This window comes from Silurus aristotelis (assembly GCF_946808225.1).
Source record: "Silurus aristotelis genome assembly, chromosome: 1".
Lineage (NCBI taxonomy): Eukaryota > Metazoa > Chordata > Actinopteri > Siluriformes > Siluridae > Silurus > Silurus aristotelis.
This window is the reverse complement of record NC_139574.1, coordinates 17,264,490-17,279,197: the sequence shown is the minus strand read 5'-3', so window position 1 is coordinate 17,279,197 and position 14,708 is coordinate 17,264,490. Positions and strand designations below refer to the sequence as shown.

Below are 14,708 nucleotides of genomic sequence, written 5' to 3'. Positions count from 1 at the left end.
ACTAACTATCCATTAAGTAGAACTGTTTTGAGTAAAATATTCCCATTTAAAAACAAAAAAAATAATTTCATTATAATGGCTTGTTTTGCCCTTGACCTTTGTGCTGACATGCATGCTTCTAATTTTCTGTGGCAGAAGGAAAGAACAGAGAATACGTTGATCCACATCAAAGTCTACTGAGGAAAATAAAATCCTATTGCCAGAAAAATTCCCTGGCCCCTCTATACGCATTCCAAATTAATATGAAAAAAAAAAAAAAGAACTAATACCTTTGTAGTGCTGTAGGTGTACATATTACATAGAGCTTGTATACGAAAAATATACTATAACATATTAAGCTGAAATCAAAACAGCTGACTATGTATTTAACATGAACCATGAACTTGGGTCCAAACCTGTGGCACAGTTTCTTACATATTAAGCTCATTGTGCTCCAGCATGTTTGTTTTAGTTTTTCATGAAATTTATGATGGGCCATACTTTCATGTTGGCTGAGTTATGTGGTGCACTCTGGCAGAGCTGCGCTAGGGGGCTTTGAAGTGAGGCCATAAATGGCGCGAGCGAGCGGCCAAAAGTGCGTACTCCCGCTGAGGTGGAAGCAGGACAGGGGTGTGAGCGGTCCTCTCCAATCCAACCAGCCAGTTTCATCCTAGTGTGCACCATATGAGAGATGAAAGCATAGTTTGCAGTTTTTTGGGAGTCAGATTCCTCTCTTAATAATGCTGCTTTATTATTGCCCTATACAAGCTGCAAAAGGGCAAAACAAAAGGCGGGTGGTGTACACAGTAAGAAATCTTTAACATTTTCAGATATTAAAGTGTGGCTTGCTTTTAGAAACACACAAAGGTTTTTAGACTTTGTAGAGTGCATAATACCACTCAATTATACAGGATAAATGTGCATTTAATTCATATTGACACCTTTTTATCGCACCCATATGTGATTCTTTCGCAAACACTTCCCACAAAGTTGGAAGTACAACTGTCTAGAATGTCTGGTTATGCTGTGGCATTAAAATATCTTTTTCCCTGTAGCTAAATAATCTGACTGAGTTCCAGCATGGCAATACCAATACCAATACCACAAAGCAAGGACTATGAAGCACAGAACCATATCCTCAACCCTGCTGTACACTTGTGCACCCCAGACCTTCTCATCAAACATCAGTATATGGAATCACTAATGTTTGTGTGGCTGAATGTGCAAAAATCCCCCACAGACCCACTATAAAATCTAATAGAAAGCTTTCTCAGATAAGCAAATGTAAATATTAAGTGGGACTAAATTTGTAATTGGATACTAAACTACGAAATACCTTCAACACTACAATAATCATTGAACACACTGTGCACTCTCTTTATTCTTTATTCATTATTTTTTTGTTGTTGTTATTATTCATTCATTCTTTCATTCATTCCATTTTATTCTAGGCTGGGTCACAGTGCACCAGAGTCCAGGAACACTGGATTAAATTCACTCCATATGGTCTATCATAGCACATCATGCACACACTTAGTAACAGTTTAGTGTATCCAGTTTATCTGTTGTTTTGGATGGGGAAAAAACACCCAAAGTACCCAAAGCACCAAAAGGAGTCCAAAAGCACAGGGGGAGAAGGCTAACCTCATGCTGCCTAAATTTAAGATAAAATAAGTGATCTTGCAGTTGTGAGATGGCAATGCTACACACAGTACCTTATGTAACTGGGTAATATCACATTTTAGAGTACTGTAAATATATGATACAGAGACTAAAAATACATGAAAGCTTCAATTTAGTTTATATTTTCTGCTATATCTAAATGTATTACAAGATTAAACGATTTAGTAGATAGATCAATTGATGTGTCCCATGTATCTATGCACCTGGAGTCAGTATGCTACTCCAGGAGCATAGCACATTGTAGTATGTTTAACAAAGTACTATACAACATAAAGATTGTGAAATAAATTACCTTTAACTTTTACAAGCTGTGTTGGATGTTCAGTATTGTAAACGAAACACCCCATCAATGCTTGAAATTGCCAATCATGAACCACTTCCTAATGATGATGAAGGACAATTTAGTCCTGCTTTTTCAATTCAATTTCAATAAAGAGTTCCTCAGTGATTTGGGAATTAGGTACAATTTTACTTCAGAATTTAATGGAGCAAGTCTGATTGGCTGTGTGCATCTTGCATAACCAATCAGGGGAAAAAGGCTTATTTTGCAGGCCTCAGTTCTGAATCATCAGGTGTTGCTAGTTATTTGCTTGACTAGAGTGAAATGTCTCCCTTGTATCTGAATTACGCTCCCTTTTTTTTAAATACCCACACTGGGCATTAACATTATATTCTGTGACACATGCAGAGAGAGCAAATGCAAAATGAGTCTCCTCTGATTAAAATAAGCAGAGTTTGACCGTCAAGCACCCTCTCCTTACCAAGTGAACCATGAGAACTCATCTAGGAGCCAACTCCCCCACTCGAAATGGTGAATTTAAATCAAATAGGAATGGCTTGAATCAGAACAGCTCGTTGTTTTAGTCATCACTATTCTCAGTGCAAATGTGACATGTCTTTCATCAGCACTGATTGATGAGTGCTAAGTAGTGTGCCACGGAAAGCTCATAGGAACTAACCAGTGAGCTCATTTTTTAAAAAGGACAACATAAAAGGAAGCCCGAAGACAAATAGCGTGGTGAAAAATCATGGCCGACAAAATGGTCTTCCTCCCCTTTCAGAGTTTCCACTATGATAAAACCAGAAGCAGGTATTAACAGAAAACATTAGTTGTCCTCTCTGACTTAATGGATAGCTGTTAATATATATATTTGTGCGTGCGCGTGTGTGTGTGTGTGTGTGTGTGTGTGTGTGTGTGTTAATTCAATATTAACTAATATTGAAGTGGTGAATTAATATGTATTCACTGTTGGTTTGCTTGTGCATGCTCATACTTTGGATGTATCAAAAAGTTGCCTGTGAATGCATAAGAAATACAGAGACTTGAAGACAGCAGTTGTGCCAAACACATATCAACCTCTGACTCCATCAGCAGACGAGATTGAAGCACTCTATATGAGTGGCTTTATACACAGCATGAAGTCCATACTCCAGAGATAAACAGAGTGAATACTCTAATAAAACAGAGTGCTATCTGCTCAGTATCATAGGATGTTTTAAGCATATCTTACTTGAAGTTCTGCCAATAGGTTACTGTGCTTTGTTTAATTCCCCAGGCTATAAATGCTTCAGTCCTACATTCAGAAGCTCTGGCTAATGGAATTACATTCAAAACACAAAAATTACCTGCGATAATAGATTTACTCAGTTCATATACACTGCCAATCAAATATCTGGAGCTTCTATTAAAATTCTATTAGACATATTTATTACAGTTTAATTGCTACAATTGCCACAGATTAAAAAAAAATATCCTAGACACACACACACACACACACACACACACACACACACACACACACACACACACACACACACACACATATATTTATCTATAGACTAAATAGGTTTAACCTTTAAATGGACAGTCAGAAGGCGCTCATTTAGAAGCATACATTAAAACAGTCCTATAAACATGCAGGTTTATAATATTGTTGATCTGTGGCAATTATAACAATTAAACTGTAATTAAAACAATGTTTAATTGGCATGTACGAAAGCCAAAAATAAATGTAGGTGCATTAGTCTTATTACAAGCTTTCAGTTCACGCTCCATTCTATGCCAGACAAAAATCGACATCACAGGTAATTTATCTGTTTTGAATGTAATAGGTCACAGTCATCACAAGAGACTTTATTTATTTGGATCATTGAATTATTGTTAGTAACAGTGTTTATAAATTGTTATAAAGATAAAATGATCATCTGATGTTTATTCTGCAAAGAAAACACATTTTGTTTCTACAGTATAGAACAGAAACATATTTTTCTACAAATTTCTCCTACAAGACCATGACTCAGTCACTGAGACAATCACCATGAATCTAAAAAGCTGTTTTGCAGATCAGAAGATTTTGATTTCACTGCATTACCTAATTGTGTGTAGAGAAGTGGAATAAACAGACAGTGGGAGGTAATTATCTTTGCTGTCATATGTGGGGAGATGACCCAGGTAATTTGTCTGTTTGACCACACACATGCACTCAGATACACATAACACCCCGCTATACCCCCCCCCCCAACACACTCTCTCTCACACACACACACACACACACACACACACACACACACACACACACACACACACACACACACACATACCTGTTTTTGCTACTGGGTGGGGACACATGACAAAATGCAGCCTGGTGGGAACCACCCTTTGTGAGTGGTCTACAGACAAGGCAGAAACTGATCCACAGTCAGTTTACAGCTGTTATAACGGCCATCACTTGTAAACTTGAGTCCGACCCCCAGAAGACTGACCTGACATTTTACTTACTGCTGGGGACCCAGTCAGGTTGAAGACCCTCCTGGGGACCTGTGATGTAATGTTTTGATATGCTAATTATTGACGTCACTGTGCGTGTTTAAAAGGTTACCAATGGGGACCTCACCTCAAACTTTTTAAATCAGCATTTAAACACAGGTCAGCAGGTGCTCCCTGCTACCTCTAAACACAACTGTACTGCAAATACAATACAATTTAAATAAATTGTATTCAAATAAATGATTCTTTGGCAAAGTTCGTTCTGACAACTTTATTTGTCATAGCAAAGGTGAAACATGGGTGTGGATGGACAAATGTGAACAAGGAGTGCCAAACTTTTCCATGAACACCTTTATTTTCTTTTCTCACACTCCCTCTTGAGTGCTGTGATTCGGTTCTTTATGTAAAATTTCACGGCTTCCCAGGTTCTATTCTGGAGCAATACCGGAGCTGACCTGATGCAGTCTTCACACTCTCTTTTCCCTGGTACCCTGCCAGATGTGATGAAATGTAGAAGTTTGTTCTCCACTGCCTTCACCTCATCTTCAGTCCATTTCCTCTTTTGGTTTTTTGACACACCTAAAAATGTAAATAATTTTACCTCAACTTTCAAAGAGACAATCTTTCACCTCACTTTAAAAAGCTGAGTGTAGAGTACACCAGCAACCAATACCAAGTAGTACCAGACCATTACTACTGAGGCCTAGAATACTTTAATATTCAGTACATCAGCAGGAAACTAGACTCCATTCAATGCAGCTGCTGGCTAGGTCGCCATATGTCACTTTCAGAAATACTGTACATTTAAAGTCTTATTAGAGACCACTTTAATGTAAAGTCGCAATAACTAACTAGGCAACTCAGTTCTGAGCGGTGCGGTCCTGACTCTTTACCTGACTTTGAAGGCAACTCCTTCTCCTTTACCGACTTGTCGCCAAATGAAAGTTCTTCTGGAAGATAAAGCAAATAAACACTTCAACATTTTGGGGCACTGTAAGCAAATGCATCAATAATGATGACTGTTCAAGATCATCCTCAGAGGACAGGTTTGACTTTACCTGTAGCTTTTGAAGGGGAATGACGTCGCTTCTTTGGCTGAGGCATGTCACTCTCCCTCGAAGACTTGCTGCCAACCGAAGATTCGTCTGAAGGACAGAAAATAAAAAGGCTTTCACCGTACACCATAACCAAAAGCAAGCAATTAAAAAAATACATATGAAATACAGGTTGTTCTAGGCAAGATAAGGCCAGACCAATCTATTCTCATATTGTATCGTTTATATAAACAGTCAAAGGCAGAGATAGCGATGGCCATGGTCTGAATTGGGCAGCATATTGACGTGGTCTGAGAAAGACAACTGGTCAGTCAGTCATGAGTCATGACACCCAGGTTTCTCACAACTGATTTGGATTCAGGTTGTCACTCTGTAAGAGGAATTCAGAGACCTGTTTGAAAACTGCTTTTTTCATAGCCTCAGATAAAAATGGGAAAAGTGAAATCCGCCAATATTTTCTTAACCCAGCAGGACTGAAAGAAGGTTTGAGATCAGTATGCATGTTTGATGGATAGAGGACACAGCCTGTCCAGACATGAGCTTAGTGTAGAGCAGAGAGACTCTATGGCATCATTGACCTCCAGTGAGGAAAATGTGTCGATGTAGAGTTAAGGTGACCAATGAGAAGTGGGTGGGAAACAGGTTGCAGTAGAAATAGTGGTACCAGTAGTGGTGTAACAGAGAATGAAATTAACTGAATGAAACAGTGGTCAGAGATGTGCAGAGGCGTGACCAGTAGGCATTCAGTGGAACAGCTTGAGTGAGAAGGAGTTCAAGATCCTTACCTGCTTATAGTAAGTCAGAGGGCTGCAAACCTGTTTTATCAGGGACAGCCATACAAATTTTTATAATACAACTAGCAAAATCAATATCTTCGATCATTCTTTTTCATTGATAATAAAAATTCCTTATCATCATTGATAAGGAATTCTTTATCCCCCAGGAATTCACATCAGACCATACCTGTAGATGCTGAAGAGGAGTGACATCGCTTTTTCGGCTGGGGCATCTCACTCTCTTCATCCTCACTTTCAGACACATCACTATCACTACCTACGTTCACTTTCTCTGCAGAAATGCGTGTAAAAAAAACATTTGTCGTCATGCACCATGTAGAGTTTCTTGTAACTGAACTAAATTTCAATATATAATACATATAAGAGCTTACCATAAGGCTCAAGGTGAATTTCATCAAGGTTTTTCCCCTTGAATTCTGATACTCTGCCCTGTTCAAGGGCCATCAGCACCTTGCTGATCTTTGCCAACTGTAACGTCCCTTCAGGCAACCGGTAAAACTTTCTATGGACTCTTATATCATGTCCCAGAAAATCTGCTAACTGGTCCATCTCAGTATCTGTCAGATTAAGCACTTTAGATAAAGTCGCAATATGTTTTCGCAGCTTTGTGGATGACAGATTCTTTGGATGTTTGGCTCCACACTGGTGAGCAACCTTCCTAATGCATTCTGTGCCATGGTAGAATGAGTTCTCAGTCATGGGCTTTGCAAAAAAAAAATAATTTTCATCCAGTACACCACATGTTTGACGATTCTTTACAAGTAGCTCCATGGAGTCCATCATACTTGGGGTCAGGAGTATTGGCACCTTTCGGTCTCGCTTGCCTCTAATTTCGATGCGTTGGAAATGCTGACAGAGCTTCTGCTCAACTTCAGATAAAGCATCAGCGACATCGGAATGTAAAACAGATGTGTTTCGGAGAAGATACGAATTCAACCTCATTTTCGAAACTTCTCCTGCTCTCCTGCGATTGAACAGAATTACTTCACACAAAGTTATTTGGGCAAGATTTGACCAGTTCTTCTGACTTTTCTCAAGTTTGAGTTTTGCTTGGTACAGATTAGTTTGATTGCTGAGATGCATGTGCATTTTTTTAACATCCTCAGTAAAAGGGAGAAGTTCTGGAGAGTTCCATTTCGCTTCATGAAGCGTCTTCAAGGCTGAGGCTGACACACATTCATTCCATTTTGTGGCATACATTTGCTTAAACATTTTTACATGTTGGACATCATTTTCCTCTCCTGCGATCATTGCTTCACATTCTGCAATATCCGACATTTTTTTAATGTTGTGGCCCAGTTTTAATGCCAAAGATGGAACTGTGAAGACCTCATCTTCATCTCGGAATCCTGAGGTATCTTTAACAGCCTTGATAACATGATAGAAGTTTGCAGGTATGAAAAAGTCTTTAATACTCTGTAGATGTCCCAATTTCCTAGCACACACCAACAGCCTTCCAGCCTCACGCATTTTAGTTCTGATGTATTCGTGCTTGGTTTTGTCGCTCCCCATTTTGTTGCACAAGTGTTCTCCAAATTTGATGATACATGGATCACTTTTAACCGCCTGCGTTACTTCATCTTGCTTCATGTCGCTGATCAGTTTCCATAATTTTTTTGTTACTCCTTCAGGAACAGGCTGTGCGTAAGCACAGAGTGCTTGAACTCTGGATCTACCTTGTTTTGTGACCTCGCACTTCTTGGCCAGGTTGCACCTTTGCATATGCCTCCAAAGTGCTTTTCGTCTGAACAGCCCTTGGCAATTTAAACAGTGCATGTAGTCCTTGACATTCACGTGTTTAGCTGTGGTTTGCTGCCGTGGCACCAACACTCCTTTGCCAGCTTTTAGAACATGTGTGTTGTGTGCACGGTTCCCTTTATTCCTCAAAAGATCCAAATTAATCCTCCTTTCTTTAGAACTCTTTGGAAAAGAAAGAGCCTTTGCTACCTCCACCTCATTCTTATGAACTTGAGCCAAGTGTCTTGCCATTTTGCAGAATGGTTTGGAGCAGTAAAAGCAATACTGCTTTTTGTTAAACATTCTTTGGCCTTTTGCAGTCTTTTTCAGTTTCATCACTGAAACCTCTTGACTGCAGTCATTGTCTGAATGAGTCATTGTCTCCTTATCTTCAAGTGGAGAACATTCCTTGTCTTCATTCATGGAAGATGAGGAAGTACCAACATTCCCGTTTAATGTCACATTGGGAGATGAGGGACTGGACGAAGGCTGTGGAAGGCTCTCTTCAGAACTGCTCTCAGATTCAGGCACGTAATCATCTTCGCTGATGTCAATGCTGCTAACTGTATCATCTGAAGTGGAAATGATGCCCAAGGATTTTTTGGTAAGCTGTAAATAAAAAAAATATTTTATTGATTTAGTTTTACACCATAATCAAAGTGGATTTCTGTATGCAGGGTTGAATGGGAGTTCAGAGTATATCTAAGATTAAAATAAAATAAGCCTATAAACAATAAAACACTTTGTACCACCTTCACTTTTACAAACATAGGGGCCTTAATTAGTAGTAACTACTACATTCTTAAAAAAAAACTGTACAAGCAAGCAGTATGGAGAGCGGGAGTAGCGCATGCCCATTGTGCTTTCAGACTGGCAGCATTTGCGGCGCACAGCTGAACTGTGGCATGTGTACTGCAAATACAGAAGAGTATCGTCCATTCTAGGGCTGAAATGATTCCTCGAGATTAAAAAAAATCAATCATTGAGGCAAAGTCATTTGCGTCAACACCTTGTTTAGTCCATTTAACTGCACGCGGTCATGTTGCAGGAAGACAATTTTTATGTCAGGGTTAGGGGGGGGGGGGTAAAGTAATAAAAAGTAGCATTCCAAAAATTGTAGGGGGATCAGAGATAAATCATTAATTTGTTGATTTTAATAAAGACGCATTACATGGTAAAACGCAATGAATGAGCGTCATTCTTTGACTTTCATTTTTAGCTCATTTCAAGATCTTCAGGATGTTACACTGCACATTTAAGTTTCTTTTGCGGCAGTTTGCACATCGGCTTAAGATATACGAGCAACTCAATGAAGAAAGCACTATTGCGAAATGTTTAAAGGGGTTTTATATATATACTTGATATATCCGAAATACACCATTAAAACGTTAATAAAAGCTAATAGCGTAACAAATGGCAGAACGAGCTGTAACTGTGCGCGTCGATTTGTTGTTGCAGCACTACTTACAAATACACTGTCAGTCCTCTTTAGCTCCGGGACATCACAGGCCCTTGGTGATGGAGAAGAACTGGTCAAATCAAGAATTACTGTCTCTGCATCACTGTCTGGGTCCTGGCAAAAGAGATGAATATAAATCAAACATGTATGCGCAGATCAACAGTGGCTGCAAGGTGTATACAGAAATTACATATAATACCTTTTACTACCCTTTTTATTACCTTCAAAATATATTTTTTTAATACCAGCACAACTTCAAGCTGCAACTGTAGTGGCGTAAATAAAATAACTTTCCAAATGGAATAATATATTGCATCACAATGTAACAAGGTCATTATAACTTAACCAACACTGGACTCAAAAACTGCTCACAGAGAATAGAAATAAAGACATAAGAGGAAGGAGACATCTTCATAGATCATTAGTCAGTAAGTCTGATGTGTGAGCAATCTAAAAAAGAAGTGGCCGTGAAGTACGCATAGGTGTTATTAAAATAAATTAAGCTGATACATTTAAGTAAAGCAGAGGGATTAATCAAGATGTTACAATGGGCCTTTGTCCATAGTTTTTAATCAATGTCAAAAAGTAACAATTGCATAACAATGTTGGACATTTGAATGAACAGCTACCCATCAAAATTTGAACCAAATTTCCAAGTGGAAAATAAAAAGAGGAAAAATAAAACGTGGAAGCAACCAGATAATAATAAAGTGCAACTTTACACTGTAATTATGTAAGTATGTGACAGAATTCACTGCCTGTAACATTGAGCCTATGTTGAAGGTCATTGGTTAATTCTGTTATTTCCTTAAGTCAATGAAAACTTTAATTGACTGACTGCTTGCATTATTAATATAATATGTCCTTACCAGATACTCTATTTTTTGAAAGTTAGATATTTAAGATGACTTTATAATTTGTTTTTATCTAATGTTGCTCAGTTTAAGCAAACATTTTTGTAATCAGCAAGTTCAAAGTAAGTACAGTGCACAGTATGAATACACCTGACCACATCTGAACATACATACATATATATATATATAAAAAACTAAATGCAAGATAAAAATCCTCCTGGTCAGGTTAACATAGTGTTGTCAAATTCATATATATATATATATATATAATTTTTTTTTTTACGTACACAAACTTACCGAGGATTGTTTGCTGCACATCAGCTGTAAGGCAAGGATGTCCTGCTTGAGGGGAGATTGGACCTGATCGTCTGGGGTCTGGTGAGGCATGATTGGGCCAACACTTGGTGTTTCCTCTGAACTTTCCTTAGCCTGAAATAAGTTAATATTTGATTTTATATTAATATTTAGTTTATGCAGGCAATGTTTTTGTACATATAATCCACTAGATTTCTATTCATTTCTAGGAAACACTCAACAGAATACAAGAACAATTTAACTACAATATTATACAGACTAAATGAGTACAGTGATTTAGGCTACTTCAATTTCCATGCTTGAAATTTCAACAGGAAAATAGGCCTACCTTCAGTCTCCTGGCACATTCATCATGATGGTTTCTCAGTCTTGTGATGCGACGTTCAAACCTGTCTTTGGTCTCCGTGCTGATCCCTTTGTTGGGTTGATTTGGTCTGTTAGAAAGGTGTAATAAACTCAGTAACTGTACACATACATCAAACAGTACACATGCTTTTACACAATGTCCAAACCGCAAGCCATCGCTGTCCCAGCTCATAATCTCACACTATTACACAACAGGTGCGACATTCACCAAGATGCGGCAAATGGCTATCAAATTAAGTGAAAATATGAACTCTGTCGACACGGGATTTTATTGTCTTTTGGATCACGAATACGACGACTGACGAAATAATTAATGAGCCCTTATTCCTATAAGGTGCTGATAGTGTAGCGCAGGCCTGAACTTGTGATTACCAACATCATTAACGTCTCTCTCCAATCCTAAACTTTTCAATTATGAACAGGACACGGTTTTTTATTATTTTCCATCTGTTTTGAGGTAAAAATTAACGTTCAGAAAAAGTGTCATTAGGTTAATGCCCTCAAATAAGCCGTTAGACTAGCTATGTCCATTAAGTATTAATGTGAAGACGATGTACATTACTGTCTAAACTATAAAGCACATCATATAATCAAGCAAATTCTTACCGAACTTAATTTAAGACGCAAACCAACAAGCTTGTTAGTTATGCCTGCCTAAATCTGTCCTTGCTACCTACAGCTAAATCACCTTTTAATTAAAAGCAATCGGTTTAATTGACGATATACCTCCTCATAGTACTACTATAAATAGCCAAAATGAAGTTTACCATGGTATTTATGTTGCAAAACAAACAGTCTTACCTTATTTTCTCCATGTTGCGTCCATTAGAATGATGATCTTCACATGTCGTTGTCATCTCAAAATGGCTGTGAATAAGCTCCTGCGTCTGCACTCCAATTAGTCTCTGCACTCCAATTAGTCTCTGCACTCCAATTAGTCTCTCCACATCCGAGCAAACTTTTTATAAACTAAAATGGCGGCCGCAGCTGCGTGATGTTAATCTTAATAATTGCGAAATGGGGACTTGAGATGTCAGGTGAACACACACTCTTGAAACTTCCATTGGGCTCATTGAGCCTTCTGAAAGGGGGGAGGGGGTTGGTTACGGTGGGGACTAAATATGTCAGGTGAACACACAGTTCTTGAAACTTCCATTGGGCTTCTGACAGACAGTCTGTTGCCAGCAGTGTTTTGTTTAGACCCTTACATGACATGAGCAAGCTGATTATGTTTTATGTCTGATGCAAAACAGAAGTGATGAGATCCAAATATCAAATATATAAAGGACATATAACAATCAATGTAAATTGTGTAAAAAAAAAATTGAAAGTTCATTTGTTTAATTCAACTCAAATTTTGGAACTCATGTATTAAATAAATTCAATGCACCTAGACTGAGGTACTTTAAGTCTATGGTTCTTTTAATTGTGATGATTTTGACTCACATTTAACAACAACCCACCCATTCACCATCTCAACAAATTAGAATACTTCATAAGACCAATAAAAAAATGGTAACACTTTACAATATGGGTGCAAAAATATGCATTAATTGATGCTTAACTAATGCACAGATAATCATGAATTAATGTATGACTCATGAAGAACTAAACCATTAATTAATGATTACTGCATCAGCACTAATGAACATCCTATATAATTAATAGATTAAGTAATCATTAAATTGTTATTGGTTAAATGTGTAATATTGTATTGATTCCTTAATAACATACTATATGAACTAATAGTGTAAATTCATATGTTAATTACCACAGTGGGTCAAAGTCATGCATTTCAACTTCCAGTTGTCTGCTTTAATTAAACATTAGTTAATGATTTTTCTAATGTATCATTACGTTATGACTTTACTTGTTGAGGCACATGACTATTAACTAATTGTTAAGTAATATGTCAATGTGGTTATGGCTTTTGAATAAATTTTTAAATTAGTTAATAGTCATGTGCCCCAGCAAGTAAAGTTCTCGAATCATTTGCAAAACAGTAAATGCATTTCTCAAAACAATTTGTACAAATAGCAAAACACAATGGATTACCTGCAAAAGCCAATCTCTTGCACAAAATCTCTAGATCATCTCTCAAAAGTAAATATCTGTGTCAATAAACATGTCAGTGCCATGTCCTTTTGTACGGATAAGACAAGTCAAATTGCTTAGTCATGCAGTGTACTCTGGAGGGATGTTCTCTGGAGGGAAGTTTTGATGACAACTGTAAATTGTAGTTTACAAATGTGAACATAGGACATAGGATTTTAGAAATGTGAACATAGGACAATCTCTTTAGGGAAAACTGTACATGTGGTGCTGTAGGAATTACAGTGCAGTCTTCCTACACCTCCTGACATTCCTGTCTGTTGGGCCACAAATTCTCATCCACATCACAAGGAATTTCTTCTCTCGCGATGCAGCATGGAAAGAATCTTTTTAGAGTGTCTTATACAGCCTCTGCAGGCCTTTACCAATTCAGGACAGATTTAGAAAAAAGTCTAATGGAAATGTATAGAAATATGCTTCACATATTATGACAACTTGTTCAACCATTTTGCATGTAAAGACTTATGCAATGAACTAATGCCTAAATGTTGTGGGGGTGAGACTATTTAACAGAGACCCATTATAATACATTTTGATCAACATGACATAAGCAACTGATAATGTAGGAAACAGAGAACTGTACATAATAATTTGCATGGACGTACCAAAGCATTTGCAACTTGTTCAAAAAAACGAGAAACAGAAATAGATAGATAGATAGATAGATAGATAGATAGATAGATAGATAGATAGATAGATAGATAGATAGATAGATAGATAGATAGATAGAAAGAAAGAAAGAAAGAAAGAAAGAAAGAAAGAAAGAAAGAAAGAAAGAAAAATGTCCAGAAAAATCGGTTTTAGGTCTCGTCACGAAAGTTACCAGTGGAAGAACACAAGGGAGTCTAGGTCTATGGTGTCAATGCATTGACAAAAGACAGACAGGTAGACACAGCTAGGCAGACAGATAGACATACACAGCTAGGCAGACAGATATACACAGCTAGGCAGACAGACACAGCTAGGCAGTCAGATAGACATACACAGCTAGGCAGTCAGATAGACATACACAGCTAGGCAGACAGATAGACACAGCTAGGCAGACAGACACAGCTAGGCAGACAGACACAGCTAGGCAGACAGATAGACAGACACAGCTAGGCAGATAGGCAAACAGATAGACAGACACAGCTAGGCAGATAGGCAAACAGATAGACAGACACAGCTAGGCAGATAGACAGACAGACACAGCTAGGCAGACAGATAGATAGACACAGCTAGGCAGACAGATAGACAAACACACCTAGGCAGACAGATAGACAAACACACCTAGTCAGACAGATAGACAGACACAGCTAGGCAGACAGATAGACACAGCTAGGCAGACAGACACAGCTAGGCAGACAGACACAGCTAGGCAGTCAGAAAGACAGACACAGCTAGGCAAACAGATAGATAGACACAGCTAGGCAGACAGACACAGCTAGGCAGACAGATAGATAGACACAGCTACGCAGACAGATAGACAGACACAATTGGCAGACAGATAGACAGACGCAGCTAGGCAGACAGATAGACACAGCTAGGCAGACAGATAGACACAGCTAGGCAGACAGACACAGCTAGGCAGACAGATAGGTAGAC

General features: G+C 38.2%; 1 protein-coding gene and 1 long non-coding RNA gene across 2 annotated transcripts; both read right to left on the bottom strand.

The window, feature by feature from the left end:
• Positions 1-4,685: 4,685 nt before the first annotated feature.
• Positions 4,686-10,244, bottom strand: LOC310735208 (uncharacterized protein; the record flags this gene model as incomplete). Its single annotated transcript, XM_083557812.1, has 7 exons — positions 4,686-5,008; positions 5,323-5,379; positions 5,488-5,574; positions 6,448-6,552; positions 6,653-8,627; positions 9,487-9,591; positions 10,233-10,244. The coding sequence occupies 7 exons, from the start codon at positions 10,242-10,244 to the stop codon at positions 4,782-4,784; spliced, it is 2,568 nt and encodes an 855-aa protein (XP_083413938.1). The 3' UTR covers positions 4,686-4,781.
• A 376-nt stretch (positions 10,245-10,620) lies between these two features.
• Positions 10,621-13,833, bottom strand: LOC310730740. Its single transcript, XR_014534941.1, has 3 exons — positions 11,814-13,833; positions 10,975-11,080; positions 10,621-10,760 (listed from the first exon to the last, which is right to left on the bottom strand). It is a non-coding gene; the product is annotated as an uncharacterized lncRNA (long non-coding RNA).
• Positions 13,834-14,708: the final 875 nt, after the last annotated feature.